This window comes from Acanthaster planci, linkage group LG18 (assembly GCF_054643075.1).
Source record: "Acanthaster planci isolate LZ-2023a linkage group LG18, COTS_SCS, whole genome shotgun sequence".
NCBI classification, from domain to species: domain Eukaryota; kingdom Metazoa; phylum Echinodermata; class Asteroidea; order Valvatida; family Acanthasteridae; genus Acanthaster; species Acanthaster planci.
This window is the reverse complement of record NC_141794.1, coordinates 9,643,047-9,664,549: the sequence shown is the minus strand read 5'-3', so window position 1 is coordinate 9,664,549 and position 21,503 is coordinate 9,643,047. Positions and strand designations below refer to the sequence as shown.

General features: G+C 41.0%; 1 protein-coding gene across 6 annotated transcripts in view; it reads right to left on the bottom strand.

The window, feature by feature from the left end:
* The window catches only part of slc30a1 (solute carrier family 30 member 1), a 28,489-nt gene extending 6,986 nt beyond the window's left edge, over nucleotides 1-21,503 (bottom strand). For 2 of the 6 annotated variants that reach the window (XR_015428249.1, XM_022252262.2), the window contains exons 1-8: nucleotides 20,930-21,405; nucleotides 14,644-14,859; nucleotides 11,647-11,875; nucleotides 7,371-7,580; nucleotides 6,309-6,497; nucleotides 5,296-5,378; nucleotides 2,288-2,470; nucleotides 1,117-1,266 (exon numbers count right to left, since the gene is read on the bottom strand). Coding sequence is in view for 5 of the 6 variants with exons in the window: in XM_022252262.2 (XP_022107954.2) it covers nucleotides 1,117-1,266; nucleotides 2,288-2,470; nucleotides 5,296-5,378; nucleotides 6,309-6,497; nucleotides 7,371-7,580; nucleotides 11,647-11,875; nucleotides 14,644-14,820 (1,221 nt within the window). In the remaining variant the exon portion in view is untranslated. The other 4 variants (XM_022252266.2, XM_022252264.2, XM_022252263.2 and 1 more) reach the window with 4 other exon arrangements.

Below are 21,503 nucleotides of genomic sequence, written 5' to 3'. Positions count from 1 at the left end.
CACATAAGAGACGCCTTGCAACAATACACTGTTCTACATGGATAAGACGGGCACAAAGGAACCAGCCCATTCCAGAGATGGTGGTCGCTATGCGAAAGCTTGCCCTGAATCATGAGGTATAGCAACAGTGTCTTTAGTCTGGGGAATTCAAATCGTTATGTTTATGTGCAGTCAGATAACTGAGTGCACAAGATTTTATTCAAATTTAACTTGCAAATGGCTTATTAGTGAGCAATACTTACTAGCACCTGCCCTCCATTAAGTCGGTCTGGGACTGTACAGGGATTAAAAAGCAAGGTGGTTTAGGCAAATACAATAGACCAGGGAATTCAACTGTGACCCCTGGAAAACTCTCAGAATGCTTCAGGCTCTACTACTGCAGCCGGTTTATACGTATACAGGCAAATCGGAAATCGAAACAAACTTGCTGTCACAAAGCATCTGCGGTGAAAGTTACCCGAGTTGCAATGTGCTCAACGTCCAAAAAATTTGAAGCACAAATATTTTATCTGGTGTCACAATTTTACATTCACGTTTCGTAACAAGTATGATTAGGCCTTCACTCCAGTCATCTTCTTTGTCGACAGACTCCTAAAATACATAAACAACAAACCGTCCCCAGGAAGGAAATCTGAACATTTTGACTCCACAAGAAACCAAGGCAACAGTCTATAACAAAGTTGACCTTTGTAGATACAGATAAATCAAAGTCATTTCTCTCAGTCACTTCATTTTAATCAAAACTCCCAGGTCTTTCCACGGGGCAACAATGGCTGCACGTATGATGCAGAGTTTTACAATCCATATTTCAGGTTTTCACTTCTTTTTTCACTTGCTGTTATCCCTGTCAATTAAGCTTTCATGATTAGCGTGATGGCATAAAATGTTGTAAGTGCATAGAGACTGACGACGCCAATAAAAATCATTGTTACACTAACCAGGCACCACTGAAGCCGTGCTAACATACACAAAATTGAAAAGCAGCAGAGAAATGGGAATCCCTTGTTCTATATCTGCATGTACAGGAACTCTGATCAAAAAGCCCGTGGTAAAACAGAACCAATGTTAGAATGTAAATCCTGCACTGTGAATGGCTTCATTTAGTGCAAGATGTACCTTTTCCGTGGGAGATGAGGGGGTGTCCACAGACTTGCGCTTTGTCGACGACTTCCTTTCTCCACAGCATTTCTGCGCATCACATATACTGTTAGGCTTACAGAGTATCTTGCACACACTGTTGTCTAAGAAACCATTACCTGGGTCATCCTGGTTGAAGAAAACGTACAAAAGGCTCAGGGAGTATTCAGGTATCTTCAGTGTTAAAGTCAACTAGACTGGTACTCTGCTTTGCAAGTTTTATCTTGAATGCCATTCTCAGCACATCACATGACAACAAAGAAGTAGGGCTGACTCAATTCGAATAATTCACTATTCAAATATTCGACCTTCAATTTGATCGAATATCTGAATATTCGGTCGTACCAACAGGTAGATTGTTGATGAACAAACTACACACAAAATCAGTTGCAATAACGCACACAATTGTACATTATAATCAATATAATAGCTTTTCACATCTAGGAGTATCTCCAGCCACAATTTAGCAAGATTTAAGAGATGAATGATACTTCTTGCCCAGTTGAAAATTTCTACTCCTTTTAAATTGTTTAATGAATAATTTACTTTTTGCATCGTAAGATTTCTGTCACTTTTCATTAAAATCGGCTTAAAACAAGCCTCCATTGCACAATTTCTCCTTTAAAACAGAGAAAATTGTCCCTTCCTTTTCATGAATTTGGCACTTGAATATTCAAATTCGGAAGATAATATTTGAATATTCGATAATTGGTCGAATATTTCGTTATTTGGCACAGCCCTATAAACAAGGCATTGGTAGCCCTCTGTACTAATGATACAACACTGTGGAACCCAACTGGCTCCAAATGCATGTGCACAAAGTATGACGTCATCAGGGGTTTAGCTTTTGCAAGCTGTTACCCGAGTCAACTGGCAAGTTAACAAGGGCATCTGTAGGCAGTGATGATTTGAGAGTTTATTAGAATACATTTTCCTGTTGTAAAGTTGTCTTGGCAGGCAGATACACTGCACGATCTGCTGGTATCTTTCACTCTAATGACCCTGTTTTAGACAATAAGCTTCTTAGACAATATTCTCCAACTGTGAAGATTTCAAAACCTCCGTGCAATCTTTGATGGGAGGAGTCAAATGATTTATTAACTTATTTTGGGACGGGGTGCTATACAGGCAAACGGTCTTGTACACTTACTTCGATGAATTCTGGCTGTATCGTCGTGGAGTGGATGCCTTGGTCATGCAGGTAAGACTTGATCTGCTGGGCTACGGTGGTGTAATCGTGCATGCTGTGGAACAAGATGTGGGCAGTGGCTATGTACTTGTTGCCAGACAGCTGCCAGACATGTAGTTCGTGCACATTTGCTATGCCTTGAACCTGGTGCAAAAATAAACAAGAGGAGGTCAATGCAAAATGTGCATCAACTACACTCTCTTACAAGCTACAAAATGGTCGGAAAGAAAGTGGACATTGGGAAGATCACGAAGCCTACATGTATGCAGATTTAATACAGCGCTGCCATCAAGTCCTTGTGTAAGTCATGGGTGTGAGTAGCCACTTAAAATTAAAGTTGAAAACATTTACAGCTAAAAGCTGAAATGTAACAACTTCCCATACTTTTGTACAGACCAGGTGTACAAATAAAGCTGAAATTTAGGGTCAACATTTAACCCTAACCCCGAAGGGTGCATGTAAACTCGTACTGAAATTGGAGGATTTGAGACCGTTAGGATTAAACCAAAAAAAAGCTGAAATCAGCTAAAAAGCTGAATTCTCACACCCCTGGTTGTCAGCCTGTGTGGAACACACAATATCCGGTAGTACATGTACATGTATGTGCAAATGCAACATGGAAGTGTGGGTAGGCATTCACCGTGTTCAGGGGACAAGTTCTTGGGGACATTTCTGAGTCCCCATAACGTTTTCGGTCCCCACAAAATAGGTGAAATGTCAAGTGTATGTTCCCACACCTACGGTATGGGAGTACGTGCACTTTGTGTGTATTTCCACGTGTCGCTACAGAACTGGCTTCAAACACTTCATAAAAATTATTAGTGAATTTTCAACAACTTTTGCATTCAAATAGAAGTACATTGCAATCGTACAGTGAAATCAAATCAATCACTTAGATCGAACAGAATCTGTGTTAGAGGTGTTACAATAGACATGACTGCTCTATCTCCTGGACAAAAATAGCAAAGTAGTGAGTACGTGTAGTTCAAGAATCACCTCAGGAGGCTAGTGTTTACTGAACCATTTCACGCAACCAATTTTTGAATACTGTGCATTACTAATTTTCAACTGAATGTACACAATCCCGTGGAATCTTCACATACCCAGTAAGTATTTCCCACACGGTGGCAATGGCATGCAAGTGAATGTGCCACATCTCTGTCACCACTGATAGGATAAGCACGTAGTCCATAAGGCAGTATACAGGAGCGCTAAGGCTGTGCAAGAGGAGTTCTTGGAATACCAGTATGATTTAATTACAATACACAGCATAATAACACAGTTATGCGTCAAAAGTATTTGCAAAAAATAGCATGTCAGGCCCATAAACACAGGCCTGGGATTTGTCGAGCCAGGGAGGCAGACTGCACAGTACACATTCACATTACTGGTACATGCACGTTCATACTCGTCTCGAATGCTGTACCGTTTGCGTTCAAGAAGCTCCTACTTCTATTTCTGATGTTATCCTCAGCAAAGTCTACAAGTTTGGATGTTATGTCAAGCATTGAGACTTGATGTGAAATGGAATTAAACCACAGTGTAGGTACGAAAACTGTAAGAACTTCTGTTGAAGTTTAAGTAATCTTTTCTTAGCCTTTTTTACATTTTAAATTTTAAATCCCAGGAATCCAAGGGCCTGAAATACATGAACACTCAGGACTCATTGTTTTATTAAGTGACCTAAAATGAAAAATTCATTTGGGATAGCTACATTGTAGGAAAACGGAAATTTATTTCAAAGTGTTGATAAATGATTACAAAGACAACCCATGTTTATCATTAAGGAATAACACACCATTTTCAGCCTTCAAACACAACGTAATTATCAGAGATGCCACTAGCCTATGCCAAAAAAAATAAAAAAACGCACGGTGTCGGTTTTATACGTATTTATGCAGGGGTCTGCGTGCATGTACACAACGTGCATCTTCATCATGTAGTTGGTTATAAAAACAAAAAAGTTCTTTCTTGATCATCACTGGTCGATCACAGTCACGAGTTGCAGCCTACATGTAGGCCAGCCTGCTGTTTTTTTACTCAAAAAGATACAAACATGACGAAAGCTTTCCACCCCATCGGAAGTATGCAGCATTATGGTCATGACGGTAGTCGGTAGGTTTAGGCCTACCTGGCAAATGACGCTTTCTAACATAAGTAAAAAAAAAATCACCACTGTTATCCTTTTCTTTGAGCCATCTCCGCTGAAATTTGTCCTTGACATCTCTTTCAATATCGTGAAGATCCTCATTTCAGTTGACAATTAGATGCTGCATTTTGTCGGGCCCTTTAACATAAAGTCGATCCACGTGTTGATCATCCAATGTACAAAGTACGTTCATTGTGTACGTTCATGCATCGCACATGTCGCATATTTACAAGCCTCAAAGGTCAATATTTAAACATATTTCCAGTCACTGACGACACCACTCAACACAGTCCTTCGTATTTCGCACCACAATATGACTAACGGTAAGCACTCTACTGACGACTGCGCTCAAGATTAAGTACCCAGTCGCGCGGCGCAGGATACATGCGCATCATAGATTTGCTTCCAGTCTTTTCATCTTTATTTAATTCTGTCAATGTTGAAAACGTTGAAGGGGGAAATGTAAAAAAATCGGATTTGGGGAGAAAAATACCAAAAAGTCGGATTTCCGATTAAAATCGGGAAAGTGGCATCTCTGAATTATGACTCACACTTTTACTCTTATTTGGCAATACAAGTAATCTGACTTGTAATCAGACAAGTACTTGTACTCAAAAAGTCTAAAAATTTGTACTCAGAGACCTGCACCTGTACTCAGTTGGCAAAGTACTCAGACTTAAAGTGTACTCAGCGATCTAAGTACTCTGCAGTACTTGGTACTCAGAAGAAGCACCCAACTGCAGCACAATGCCACTGCATAGTCAACACACCAAACCAAATCTGACAGGGACATACTCAACAACCACAACCATCTACTTACATCTTGCACAAGTTCTCTTTCGATTTGTTCAAGATCGATATCGGTGGGGATGGACTGTAGCAGGATCATACTGGACTGCTTCACTGAAATGAAACAAATCCCGGAACAATTTACCAGCGGTGTTTTAGTAAACAGCACAATGCTGACACTAGTCCAAGAATTTACGGAAAAATATGTCAAGGCTTTAAGGCTGATCGTAGGGCTGTGATTGGATTCATGGAAAGTGTATTACAGTAAGTCTGACATACTGTACTCGTCATAAAAATCAGTAAAAGCAGTTAAGTTTTTCCTTGTACATGTTTACTTTGTATAGTACATTGCAAATTGAAAGTTAAATTAATACTATGTATTAGAATGGGAAATTCTGGGAACAGATTTGACTTTCATATTCACATTTTAACAAGGTCTCAAAAGGCATGAAAATGTTTTCCCACTCATAAGAAATGATGTGAAAATGTTTTCTTTCTTGTGGAAAAATCTGTCAAAATCTCTTCAAGACTGAGTGAAAATGTGTGAGAATCTTTTCCCAGTTGGGTGAAAATCAGAGCGGACGATGGCATTGCTTGTTAGGATACACACAAACTAGCATCATGAACAGGAGAGGGTAAGAGGGGTTTGCTTGCCCCTGTCCTATCCCATCCCTTCCCCCCGGGGAAAAAATGATAAACACAAAGAACAAAAGGGAGAAAAAAGGAGAGATAGAAGACGATGAAAATCAACAATTTGCTTAAAACCTCCAAATTGACCCTTCCATTGCTAATTGTTTCTCATTTTCTGAAGCTCATGAGTACTTGAGCACTGGTAAAATCTCCCCCCCCCCAAAAAAAGTGGTTTCCTCCCCGTGGCAAAAATCCAGGCAAAATCCACAGCCACATACATGTACAGTATATATGTATTTTTTTGTCGAGTTATACGTACACCATTCATGGGCCCTACAGGAAGGGGCAGGGGTAAATACATGCATGGGGGGGGGAGTTAGGGCGCCCTGAGAAGAAAGCATTTGCACAACTCACAGAGTGGAATGGCGGTGATGGTGATAATCGCGACGATGATGAGACTCATGGCTGGATCCACGTAGTGTTTCCAACTAAAGTCTGTGAACCAGATGATCAGGGCACTGACTATGACCACAACTGAGCCCAAGGCATCCCCCAACACGTGAAGGAACACGCCCCTCATGTTCAGGTGACCAGCTGACTTGCCTGCCGAAGGGTAGACACAAAAAGAAGCTAGTTTACAAGAAATGTACCGGTACCCACTCCTGCTGTACATGTGGTAACCACGTCACACTGAGTGACATACAAATATGCAGGCATTTCCTATGTAGAAACACCGAGAATGCAACATGTTCGAAAGAGCATTTTCAGTCACATGATTTTTGATGATTAACATTCAATTTACCTGGATGTGAGCAGAAACACGCGCAACTTCAAACTCTCTCCACATTCTGCCATACATAAAATTTTCAATGGAAATACACAGATTCGAAAATGCATGCGCTTCTATGGGCATGGCACACTTCCTGAAAAGTCTTTCCCTGCTATGTTATGTCACGTGAAAAACCTCTATATGCTGCATAACATCTACACACTTGATTGATTTCCACTGAGTTGGTACACAAACACACGGAGGATGTATACCACAGAGGTTGAGTATTTGAGGAGCCCTTAGGCAGCCGTGGGCCACGGATGGGTATTGCAGCAAATACGGCTCCAGGAACTGTCTTGAGAGTTTTAAGACAGTGACGATGCAGTGGGAGAAGTCACACAAATCTTGAACAAATGACCGTCACGGATCAGCATCGGTTAAGTCCAGCATTGTAAAGGTCTGCACCTGTGATATCTTGTTTCAACAAAGTTACGTTTCTTGGCCAAAAGTAATACTGAACCCGGGGACAAGTTCAATGTGGAGTTACACCGTCTGTAAAATTCCCCAGTCATTTTGAGCAGATGGTCTCCCTGTCCTACGGTACATGTACCGGTACCTACACGTACTGGCCCTGGTGCCCTCTATCAACAGACCCTGCTGTAAATGTGACCAAATTCAATGAAAGGAAAACGTCCTGCTACATGTACCTGCTGCGTTTGAGGTGGTGTCGGCATCTGCCCCTTCCTCCATTGCAACCTTCACATCTGCCACCTGATTGGTCGATTCATGCTCCAGCCGTTGGTCAGAGTCTGACAGCCGCTCGTCCAGCTGCTCGAATTCAGGCTCGTCCTTCTTCTTGGGCTTGTGGCTATGCCCTTTGGCTTTGCCTCCACCGTGACTGTGCCCATGGGACATGCCTTGTGGAGGAAACAATTACCATGAATAAACTTTATATAAAATGATACGTCCATAATGTTCTATTCATAGCAGCACAGCACATTCAGAGGTCACAGTTCATAATCAAACATCTTGTTGTCAACTGGATGCCTGTTTTGAAGTTGAACAGTTTTGCTTTGTACATGTACATTTTATTTTTCACCAGTGTTAACATGATGTTCCACTCATCAAAACTTTTCAAAACGCCAAATTCTCCTATTTTTAGATCATCAGCCCCAAGGACAAAACTCAGTTCCCTCCAGAAGAGGTTTAATTTTTGTTTCAAAATCTGCTTTTGAAGTTACAAGCTTACCAAATTTTATTCTGAAATGAATTGATGAAATATAGAAACACCGTTATCTCAAAATCTGTGAGTTTCACAATGTGACAGGTGATATAAATGGGTAAACTTCACATGTTCACAGAAATACATGTACATGTATGGAGCTGCTTGGAGCTAAAGGATCCAAATTCAGGGAACCTCAATTCAAGAATCTGAAGACAAAGTCAGGAATAAAGCTGAGATCGGAAATCAGTGTTCCAGCTAAGACTATTTTGGTGCCGGGTAAATTTTTGGATTACAAAGCATAGTGAGCACAGTTCTTAATGCTTTCTGATGCTTGAAATACGATCGAATTGGTACATTTAAATTTTCAGTAATATTTCAGTTCATTTTTGGGAAAATCCGTGCTGGGTGGCACAGCCAATTTCAACCCTGAGTGCCGGGCGGAAATTTGCAGTACTGGGTGGTGCTGCCCACTGTGGCTAGAACCCTGATCAGAAAACAGCCCTCAGATATTACTTCTTGCTCGGTTCTGTCATCAAGACTTAGAAGTACAGTACAGGTCAGAATTTTAGCCGACACGCAAACACGCTTAGCGTGTCAGCATGTATCGAGTCAAACAGACACGAAAGGAGTTAACCACAAACATGAAATACGCTGACCCCTGCATAACAGAGAACGCTGCCACCGCAATCCGATCTGCCGTTTGTTGACCGGTGCAGTCATTTTCCAGGTTTCCCACAACGAAAAGTATTCCGTTTGACTGCAGCTCAAGTTATCTTCAAATCCCATGGAAATGTTCTCAGTAGTTTACCTGGCATGTAGCAGGCATCACAAAATCATTTTCAAAGATAAAGCGTTTTGTTTGTCCATACAGGATCACTGAAAGTGGTTAATGCCTGAATTGCTCCAAATACTTCTGAATCAGGCACAGAAAATGTTTGAGCGTGAAATCAATTTTTCAACTGAGACAACTATACCTAGCAAAAACTAGAGAAAACTAATTTGTAAAATTTGCAAAACATAAATGGGGGTTAAAGTAAAGACAGCCCCCACGGCGGTGAGCCTAGCATACACAAGTAGTTATTGCCGTACTCGGGCTCAGTGTGTTCAAATTTGCGTGAATATAAATTTGATGTGAGGTGGGGATTTTTCCTATCAGTTTTCGATCTTGGAGCTGGAAAATCTACCAAAGGAAATCACTCTGACTGTGACAAAATTATGACCGAACTAAACGGCAAGATCGTACCGAAATGAAAGGAAGTTGGGTCTTCACGTGCAACGTGCATGCACCGGCTTCACACGACAGACAAAGTAGCAGCCATGTGAACTTCATAAATATGCATATCGTGTAACATAAAAGGGCTGTAGCTTTGCATTTGTTGACGCTGCATCAAAATGAATATGCAATACACTTGTTTTAATTTATGATCAAAGCACTAAGGTGGTTGTAGTTTCATGATTGCTTGGTCATGGCATGGTTGCATTACAATGTCGTTACAACAGATGAAAAAGTCAAATAAAATTTACTCAAGTTCAATTGGTGTTTTATTTTTTATTTACTGGAATTCTGATACATGAACTAAATTTCCATAAATTAAGAAATACAACACTGTACATGTACTTCATTGTAAAATCAGCTTGATGTAATAGTTCTGGCTGAGGAATGGATTTCTTTTGTGGTTACTGTTTATTTGTGAAACAGTTTCTCGTGGAATTGCTTAAAAATAAAAACCGATGTAGCATTTAGCAGCAAGAAAAGCGTCGTGGTCACACCAGGCGATCCTGTGAGTTTAAAATTCAAAACTTTAGGAAAAAAGTATCTGAACATACACGGTGGACTACTGGCCAGTTTCAATGAAATATGACATTTTTCAAGATGTAATCCGACTGAACAACGTTCGACTAATAATAGGGGCACCATTGTTAGACAGACTTCTCAAAAGCTTTCGACCTTTAACCCTAACCCCCCAAGGGTTGCTGGCCCTAACCTTTCTCATTCACACAAAGTTAAACACCCATATGGGACTTTGTGCTCAGAGGCTGTTGGACTTTGTTTTTCTGAGGTATGCCAAACCTAATGCAAAAGCCAGCTGTCTGGGCCTACCAGACCTATCCCTGCAGAATTAAACACTTTACTACTGTGTAATTCTGTGTGGTTGGGGAAGGTTAGGGTTAATTTCTTAAGTTAGGGGTAAGGGAATCAATTATTCCCTGGATTTGCAGCAACAATGTGTCAGATATAATCAGACATTATCTGAGTTCAAAACACCCGGAGGAGGTCTTCCACAAGGTACCTAAATTGGTCCCATTGGTTTTCAGTGCTTTATCAACGATTTTTCGCCAGATAATAATGTTGGTATATGGAAATATGTGGATGACTTAACTTTAGCCGAGAACTGTCCTAGTTCTGTTACTGGTAATCTTCAAATTGAATTAGATCGCTTTGTTGAGTGTAAACAAACTGATAACCTTATTCCTCCTGTAAGGAAAAACATTCACGACAGGGAATTGCGCAACTCTCATTCATTGCTACCCCGTAGGACTAATCGATTTAAGAATAGCCCTATTCCATTTTACATTAATCTATTAAATTCATAATTAGAGAATCTATACAGGCCTTCTTGGGGCTTACAATAGAGAAATCATACATAGTTCAACCCGCTGAAGTAGGTTTGAGCTACATGTTCTCTATTTGTCTAAGTGTTTATTTGTTCCAATTTTTATAATTATGATTAGTGATTAACGTGTTTGTCCTTGCTATTTTTTTAATGTAATTTTAGTGTATTTTACATGAATTTTAATTAGTGTGTTTAGAGGTTTTAGAAATTGTAAATCATGACTGGTGTTTTATGTGGTTGTACTTGTTATTTTTTTGATGTACTTATACATTTATATGAATTTTAATTAGACCCTGTAACATTCTTGTAATTTGGTTTGTTGGGCCACGATAAGAATGAAATGAACTAAATGAAATGAAATGAAATGTAGTGTTTATGTATTTATGAAAAAAGTACACACACAAGTACTAGGCAAAATTCAATGTTGAAATCACAGCCATTATGAAACAGTCTTCGAGCTTCCTCAAATGCTCCACTGCACCGTGTGTGCAATGAGGTTTGGTACCCAGACACAAGTGTATTTTATGGTTTATTTATGCACGCATTTTCCCTTGTATGGAAAGGTGCCCTGCTAAATGCACAGGGTGCTTAATACACGGAAGTTTGTACATGTCCATACATGTACGTAATGATGAAAACAATCATTGTGGCCACATAGCTGTATACTTTTTACCACTTTTTGTAAGCTTTTGTGAAGAGGAAAAAAATCAAATCAAAGGCACATTTGCTGACTGCCATTCTTGGCCACAAAAACCGGACACTTTAATTTTTAAGGAAAAAGTACCTATCCACCAGGCAATTTGTCCTTACTTTTTACTTGCCTGAAACGAAAGAAGAAATTTGTCCTGGCCAATCAGAAAACCGTGAACATGGAGGCCTGTCATGGACATTGGTTTTCCTCCTGCCATTATTTTCTGGTCCTCTGCTGCACAGCAATAGCTGCACATTGTGAGTTAGAATGGGTCCTCAGGCACCACAGAGAAATCACAGCAAAATTCAATTTTGTACTCTTTTAGAAGGGGGGGGGAGGGAGGCCAGGAAAAGGCGCACCCTTTGCACGCTTGTAAAAATGATGACAAAAATGGATTACCTCTAATGTACATGTATACATTTCAAGCAGAAGAACAGTAGTCCCAAGCTTACCGTGTGTGCTGAAGAGGCACAGGCCGATCCCGTTCACCACCAGCCCCACAACCCCTACGATCAGCACAAGCATGGGATTCTCGATCTCCTCCTTGACGATGAAGCGCTGGATGGCCTCCACAAAGATGGTGAAGCTCAGGGCCATGAGGAAGACAGCATTAACCAGGGCACCCAGCACCTCTGAGCGCTGCCAGCCAAAGGTGTTCTTGGGAGTAGTTTTCTTTGACACCTGGGGATTTTGCACAGGAAATGTACATAAAGCAGGACTTAAAGGAGTCGTGAAATGGGTTTTATGACTTGAATACATGTACACTAGGAAAACTTTCTTGTGATGTTAGTAGGAATGTCCTTCTTCTTAGGCAAAGTTTTCTTTGACAACTGCAGATTTTGCAAGGCATTTTCTCACAAATATTTTCAACAAGGAAATTTCGGGTCACCTACTGAACAAAAACTCTGAAAAAAAAATCAGGATCTTCCTACAGGTACTTACTTTTTCCGTTGGCGTGCTCAATTCATGCAGGCCAACACTCGTGAGGCCATGAATTTAAAAAAACATAACATCAAACTTCCATGATAAATGGACATGATGGACATGTACTGAATCAAAACTTTACATCTGTACTGATATTGAGTGTATTTGCATGTATGCTAAGTTTCAACACAATCAGGCCTGTGATAGCTGAATTCACGAGGGCTGGACTTGGAGATTGGGATGCCAGTTTTGTTTCCAATTCTGTGTTGAATGACGTCACAAATTACCATGAAGGTTCAACCAGGCCATTTACTGGCTCCCCCAGAAAGTCAGCCAAAAACAAAGAAAAATGTAAGTACTGCCAACAAAATGTCCAAGAAGTTAAGAACCTCATTTGAAGTCAAAAATGAACCCAAGTAAATGTAGCATCCTCTGTAGTCTGAAGCAATATACCATGTACATGTAAGAAGGTTCTGGAACCAAAACTACATGTAGGTTCTGCACTAAGCTTGGGCAGTATTTCGGTATTACCGAATACTGCGTTTTTTACAAATACCGAACAATACCAACTAACAATCCATGAACATCAGAATACCGGCTAATTCGGTATCAAATTTCAATGCCGTAGTACTCTGGCTAATTTGTTCAGAATGTTCGCACAGCCCTCTTAAGATGAAAGCAGACAATTATATCCACAACAGTGACTACATACTTTGTGGTTTCAGTCATCAAGCATCACGTTTGTATTGTCTCTTTTGGTGGGGAGATAAGACATAATGACTTTCAATTACCATGGATGACGACAATGACGAAGCTAACAGTAACTGAACTGCATGCACATGTAGGCCTGTGTGCACTTGCAAGAATGTGAAGGCTCATCAACTAAAGCCCCCATCCATGTAAGTAGTCTTTCCAACACAAATTGTATCACAGAGAGATATTATTTAATTTTCCGTCTGTCTTTTGATTTTCGACACTAAGCTGCTCGATAGTCTCATTGATCGATAGTCTGAGATCACTCATCCACTGCGGCGTGGCCGCCCGCACGCGAGATGGTCGCTGAAGAAGTATGATATCATGAAGGAATATTGCGATTGGATAGCTGTGTCTTGCCAAATGTACTTCATAAAAACACACAGTCTCATTGGTGGGTACCCTAGATCTTTTTGCAGAAATAATAATAATTCAGTGTTGGACGATAAGTTGGACTCGTGAGATGCGAGAATAGTCAAGCGAACTTATTTGGGGTATATTTTTATTGGAAATGGGATGAGAATTTTTGTTTTGGCATTTGTGTAATAAATGTAAAATATAATTTAATCGTGCACTACGTGTGTCACAATGACAGGAAACTGGCAAACAAGGTCTGTATATCGCGTTGTAAGCGTGCGTGACGCATCTGGAGGGGCGGGTGATAAGCCTCGTGCTGCGGCTAGAAATTCTGTGGAAACACACTCACTTGAGTACAAGCAGTACAACCTCAAATTAAATTCCTGAACACAAAAAACACAAAGAGACATAGGATCAATTTTTGTAAATGAACCTGCAGAAAAAGTTGTGATGGCAGTTTTTTTGACTTTCAACGGTAGAGCTGCATTCGATGTAGTGGAATGTACAACCATTTCTGGGCAGAAACTGTAAATTAACTGGTTGCCGCATTTCCATCATGCCTTTGTTGGCAACGGTTCGGCCCGGCGGGAACCAGTGTGGTGCACTGCGCATGTGTTTTCACCACGGCCATTCACAAAGGCTTTATAAATGGGTCGTCCACAAAGGTTTTTCAGGCAACGGAGTCACGAAAACCTTTCGTTGTACTGTACCAGGAATTTGGTACAATGCGATGTCGCTGTAACAGATTTTCTCCCCATACAAATGTGCATGTTTTCGCCGGGACCACAGATTTGTGTTTGTTATAATCAGAATTTCGTGATAACCAATTTCATCATAACGAGAGTCGACTGTACTTGCAATGCCGGCTGCGCCGCAGAGTTTTCTGGAAGCCACCTTTTTATTGTACACGTGCAGTGTTAGGGCGCAGCTAAGAGGGGCAGCCACTGGTGACCAGCACGTTATCATTACAATAATACACTGTCTCAGCGAGTACCAACTTGACTGTAGTACATGTCCCGTGCAGATTGTCACACAATAGGACATACGAATCAGGGAGCAATGAATCGGTATTTAAAACACCGTTCAGTTTTTATTATTCTTTCACATATAAAATATTTATTTGACATCAAATAGAAAAATAATTTATAATACTTATTAAGTTTTATGGAGGTTTTGTGACGTTAAAAAACCCTTCATGCTGGCCCCTAGTTTTGTTTGTGTTTTGCCACTGAATGTCACCATCACTGCTGCTTTTTGATGACGTAATGCCTTCTGCAATGAATACCACGGTATTTTTTCCACGGATACCACAGTATCGAATAAGGCAATACCGCCCAAGCCTATTCCGCACAGTTCAAGATTTTGAAAGATTTGGGGGGGTTCCTAACAAAGGGATAATTAGACTGGCTACTCACTCTCATTGCCAGAAAGCCAATGATCAGCGCAATAATGTCAGATAACATATGGAAGGAGTCGGAAACCAGGGCCAAGGAGTTGGTGACGTAGCCAGTGATGAGCTCCACTAGGAAGAACGAGGTGGTCAGTGAGATCATCACCATGAAACGGCAGCTCTTCCCTGTGTAGCGCCCCATGGTTAGGCTGGTCCGTCCCTAGACACTCTTGGTTGAAAACTAGAAGAGGAAACAAGTGACACCTGAAACATTACCAATCAAGAAAGGGTTGTTTGAAGCTTTGTTTGGCAAAGTAGTATACAGGGAAGTATTTCATTCTAAAAAAAAATTCTTGTATAGACGAATCCACTGGCGTTTCACTTGACACTCCTGAAGTACCCCTTGAATAGCATAAGCAATGTGTTGGCTTTTTACAGAGCGACTGTTACTGAACTGTGCTTCCGTACAATAACTGTTATAATCTTTATCGTTGGGGTCACTGCAAACAACCAGTGATGGCGTTACCGTGGCCACTGAAATATACAAGATAGGCAATGATTGAGATTTCAAAATGATAGCAGAGCAAAGGTCAAAAAAGTATTTGCCTTTCGAGACTACCGAGACAGTAAGCACATATTAAACCATAAGGTCACACTCGTAGTTTACTCCCAATTTCTTTCATACATGTACATGTGCATGTTAACTTACATGTACATTAACATTTATGGCAGGCATACTGATATAGAACAGTCCTTGAGCCTTGGCACAATATCAGACTACAAATTCTAGTGAAAACAGCTGCTGGACAGCGAAATACATGTACCTGTACAATCTACAACTTGCCCAGTGGGCTTCGTGAAGAAACACATACATGTACTCTAGCTGTCTGAAACTCTGATTTGTCATCTGTAAAAGGCAATTTTTCAGCAGAAAAAGTGAGGAAAAGCCTGAGGCAAACTATGATATATAGCCACCAAAAATCCGCTGACACAGACATTCACATCACTGATCATTATGTTACTTTATACCGGTATACTGGCTTCCATGTACAATAAGCACAAACAAACATGCCCCATGCACCTGTGAATCCTGTTTGTACTATGGCATTGTCATGCCGTACATGTACACGCACGCAGCACTGATTGCAAGCTTCCATTGGATGAGCACTCAAGTTGTGCATTACTTTCCTGTATTATAGCTCTACCTGTGTGTGCAGTGGGCATAGTTTAAACTGAAGGGACATCACACTTATGAACTGGATACAAGTTGACATGGACACAAGCTTACCTAGGGACCTGGATACAATTTAACTTGGGAGTAATTTTTGGGGTATATGTATGTATTAACCCATGTACATGTACGAGTTGACTCATTTCGACATGTACAGTACCAGGCCTTTACCGCGGCCACCACGGCCATTGGCTACGTGCCCTTCCAAGTTGGCTGTAATGCCCTTCCAAAAACTCACATCACGAGGCCACCTTGGCCAGCGTGCCCTTCCCCCTTTGCAGCCGGCTGTATGTGTAATGAGAGTGTACCATGTAAGCCAATGCATGCAGTGCAATTCCGAGTTGGGGCGAGTTGAACCTTTTGGGCTGCGTTCGAGCGAGCTGCTCGTGCTAACCCGAGTGCTATCCCGAGTGCACGAACGGCAGGAGTCTCGTCCTCAGGTCAGTGAGAGTATACTTCCCATCAATCACAGAGGATCAGGAGTATACCCCTGACCCAAGTGTAATGCGTGCGCATCCGTACTGGGGTTATCGGGAGTAACCGCGCGAACGCAGCCTTGGATATCATTATCAGCGCTGCACCGGTGAGCAGCGTATTTTGAAAGCAAATTTGCATACCTAAGTCGGAAACCAGGAGAGTACTTATTGTGCATGTGTTAAGAATAAGTTTTGACCATTTGCTAGGCCTAGGCTTGTATCTCAAAACCATGCCGTCACGATCAGATGATCGTATAAAGAAACGCTAAAAGGATGCTTTCTTACGGGAGGGCTGAAAGTGCCAGAAGCTTGAAAACCTCTTTTTCAGAAAAAGTAGGGATCAAGTATTTATAAACTTGTAAACTCCAGCAAAGTTGGCACTCAGTCTTGACTCGAAAAAATAATGACTTCTAAATGCCGACGTGCTGCTTGCCGACTTATGTGGCTTGCTGCCGTAATACCCTCCATATAATGCATTGCACCAGTTTAATTGCTTTGATCTGCCCTGGTTTATTTATTATCTCCACTGTCGATTCAGGTAAGTTTGTCCTGGATTGTGATCATTGCTACCGCTCCGTCCGTACTGAGGACGACCTATGCATGCTGTTTGTACTGACATAATGCTAGCACATTACACAGCACAAATGTCATGCACCGGCGCCGCGCGTATATGCACGCGGGATCTTGGGGGGGGCGGCCGCAAGTAAAACTTCGTTCAATAGGGCGACCCCCAAAAAGGGACAGAGTGCATGCGCCTGCACTAGAGGGGATACTGGTATTGATGCAAATATTGGGGAAACCCCTTTGTGGTCGTGCTCGCGCCCACACAAAATGTACACATGTAGGCCTACTCCACGTCAGCATCGACAACGAAGCTTTGGAAATCGATTGTTTGTTTACAGCCCACTTTATACCGACGATTTTTTTTGTGGATTTGCGGAAAAGGAACCGAAAGAACATGCCAACTTGAACGAAACGACGGCTTATAAAGCCCACTTAAGAATTATCAATGAAAATGCATCAACACATGATCGGTACCCTTATCAAAAGGCCGACTTACGAGTTGCACGATGCCGACTTGACCCAGAGCTTTCCGTAACCATTTAGCAAACAGTAAACATTTTAAAAGGATCCCCATTTCTTTTAAATAAAAGGATAAACACTATTTATTATATCTAAACTTAGTTTAAGCGGGTTGGGAATCCTTGCATTCTAATGGGAAAGGGATACAAAATCTAAGCAAGCATTAAATCAGAGGCTGGATTCTGAAGGAAAAAATCGTCTGGGTAATTGTAATTAATTTAACATGAACATTACATTTTTATACAGTGACTGTGACAAATAATAGCAGCATGATAGCGCTTTTTATTGAAGGGGGATGACATGGTGTACAAGAACTGAATAGCTTATAGGTCTACTCATGACATGACTGGTTGTCAAAAATGTAAATCAAAGGTTTCCAAATAATTGGCCTTGGTGCCCCCTTGAGCTGGCCTGGTGCCCTGTTGAAATTTGATGAAGGCAAGGCCAAAGAGGCCTGCTCCTTTTTCCCCCAAGATCGAGGCCTGGAGTACGCACAGGGATAAATGGGTTCCATTTGTTACACACTATCACTAGGGCAAAGGTCATTTTTGTGATGCTTCAGGAAAAACGCGTGGGTCCATGCCTTTACATTTATACCTGTATCTCCAATGCAATACATGTATATCAAGTTATATGTACATGACAAATGACCACTTGTATTTTAGAAAATGCCTTCAAGAACACATTAATGAGGTCCTTCCAATGTTTCCTTCCACTCTTAATAAAGTCATGTCAAACTAAATTCCTTGATAAACATTATGAACTGTTTTTGATTGGGAACGGCTAAAAGTTTAATCTCTGCTGTTTCCTCCAATGATTTTGTGTTTGTTTTCAAAGAACAATCGAAAAGAGAGGTGAGTTGCGTCACACCATGCATGCCATGTAAAACAAAGTCAAAATGAATACGGGCTGGTGCTCTAAACAATGCTCCAGGGATGACACATGGATGGAAAATTTCACCTCTCAAAATGGGACTCATAATGCGAACATTTCTTTAAAAGTTGGTGCTCAAGTGGACTTTTAAAGACAAACAAAAGGACGGCAAACAAACTTGTAGGATAAGTGGGGGTATTTTCAACAAGGGGAGTTTGATCCTTTTTTCCCCAAATAACCTACATGTACATTGTACACAACTGGTTGAATACATGTATCTTGCTATAAGGGCCACTTGCAAAACATTTTTTTTGGAGTCATTTTCTTTCCTCGGTGACTTAAATCGTTGAATGTGTATCTCACTGTAGCGAGTTGTAAGATCTTGCCACGGTGTAAAATTGAAATCCCACCACCGCAAATAAGTAATTTTGTAAGTCCTATTAAATTAAGCGTGTCATTGTTTTCAAATGTAGTCTTCGGAATCCAGTGGAATGCAATGACATTAGGTTTTAGAATGCTTGGAACAAAAGGAGATGTTACATTTCAATAAAGCTTGATTTCCAAAATGAAGGCAACAAAGTAAAAGTGAATTTCACTTTAGATGAGGGGTAGGCTAGTTTTAATTCCTTCTTACAGTTTCCCAAATACTAAATTTCAAAGTTACACTTAAACTGTCAACAGTCGAAATCTATTAATTTGTTGCATTTATATGGAAAACATAAACAATTACAAATGCAACAAATAAAACACCTCATAGCTTTGGATGCTGAAAGCATTTCAGGTTACTTATTACCCTAATCCTGCGTATACCAGTACATTCATTGCACACATCATGCACACTGCAAAGTGTCGACCCGTGTTCAAAATATCAAAATGAACTTCATCAAATAAGCGTTCGCCAAAATGCTATTTTTGCCCTTCTCAGTGCCCTGCTACCGGTATGGGTGGGTTTTTTTTGGTCGACTTAAACTAGTGCTGCAAGTAGGTGCCAAGGTTTGTTTGGGGTTTGGTTCGGACACATCCCATCAGCCAGCAACTTTCCAAACTGTTTCCACAAAGTTTGTTTAGGAGTTAAAATTCCCTAGAAAGTTACTGTCGCAGGTGTGACAGTTCCCGACCGTGTTTTACAGACCAAAGCGGTTGTGTTTGGAGGACACTTGGCTCAATAAAATGATCGTACATGTAGGTTATGTGAAAAGTTCTCAAATAATTAGACAATTTCTCAAAAATGTTTGGTATTACCAGTCATGCCAGTAGGCCTAAATGTCGTAAGCACACATGTACATCATGTAGCTGTGATGACCACTTTTGGCCGAATACTTTTCAGTCATGTCAGTTGTTACATGTGTTAGGAGTAGGCAGGCCAACCAATCCTACTCTAACAGTGTCTGCATTTGAAAAAACAAAGGATTTTGTGTGGTGACACAACAGCACAATACCCCAAGAAGGGTCCGACTGTGGGAGCGGAGCAGACGTCGGATGGGGGTAGTCGGACCCAACAGTTCTGGGGGTAGCGACACGATGTATGATAATATTTCCCATTGACTGTCAATACCTGGAAATATCATGTCAAAAGTTGCACTATCCTTTTTTAAAGCTATGTGGTGCATGGAGAACTTATTCCTCCAAATTTATACATAGGGACAGCATGATCATGATGTACATGTACGCAGACTAGGCTACAGATGAATGGTCACGAAATGGAGCTATATGTGCAATCACACGTATGAAGCCAAACCACGGTTCACAACCATGCACAATGCATGACATCTAGATGCTCAACCAACCATAAAAACGTCATGTGTGAAATTAGGCTCCTATAACATTCAGGCTTTATTTTCCTTTAAAAAGGAACACAATATCGAACCGGGATTCGAACCCACACCCCATGCATCACAAACCATTACGCCGTAACCGCTTGACTACCGCAATTCACACAAATTGATGGTGTTTTTACTGTTGATATACTGATGAACGGCTGCAACGCTAGTCTAATAAACATTGGGCATGCGCAATACAAACACAACCACCATGGTCTGGCTTCATACTGTTGCTTGTTCGCCGTCGAAACAGGCAAATTAAAGGGCAGTCACACAGATCTATATTTCACAGCTGGTTTAATTCCGGGCACGGATCCAAGCGGTCCAAGGTCAGAACACGAACTCTCTATAGATACAATCTAGCGTGGCTATTTATACAGGTTGGGATTGTTTTTACAAAGTATTAATAACAAAACATTCCATCATAACATTTACTAATAAGTCACATAAGGTAGAACAAAACAGTGTGCCGCGTAGCGAACATTAGTGTCTCACGCTCACTGCAAGAGGGCGCTAGCGCAACCAAGCAAGCAAGTGCGCGCTGTTTACATGTGGTTCTGATAGTGCACACGCAGCAGTAACTCAACTGTGCACTGTCAATGCATGCTGGAGATGCGACGTGAGCGAACTAAAAATCGCAGAGCGCGCTGTCTGGTAATAATACCAGAAATAACCAATAATCATTAACTAATAATCAATCAACAGTTCATGTTGAGTAATTTCACAATACGGATGGCTGCATATATGTCTCCGACATGACAATAAAACTGCACAGTCAGCTGGTCAGTAGGCCTAAAAACAATACTACTACTACTACAATTAGCCTACCTGCAGCAGTGCTTAGCCTTCAACTTTCTGCTGTAGGCCTAAACCTGACGACTATGCTTATGGAAACGGGCTCCAAAATTAGGTCCAAAATCCACGTTTTTAACAGCTTCACATCAACCGAAAAAAGTGAAACTGAAGCTGTTTTCGTCTTCGAGTTTCTGCACGGTTTTCTTCGATTTTGCAGACCGCACAGCGCTGACAGTGCCGGCCGTAACGACGTTTTTCAGCACGGCACGTTTTTCTTTGCGCACCGCACGAAAAATGGTGCACACAGCATGAAATAATTTGTTGAATTATGCAATTCATGAACATTCGAGTCCACTTCGTTTACAAATAAATTGCAATGATATTACGTCACTTTGCATTTTTATTTTGTTCTGCATGAGAATAAAATTTCGACCAAAAAAAGGAAAACACTTATTCAAATTTAAGTCGTGTGCATGATTTCAGGACAGCGCACAAGTTCAATCGTACGTGTACTCACATTGCAACAGCTGCGGCGGACTAATGTTAAATGACTAGTGTCCGAATTATTTAACTTGGCTTGCGGCTAGCAATTACGCATGACTAGTGG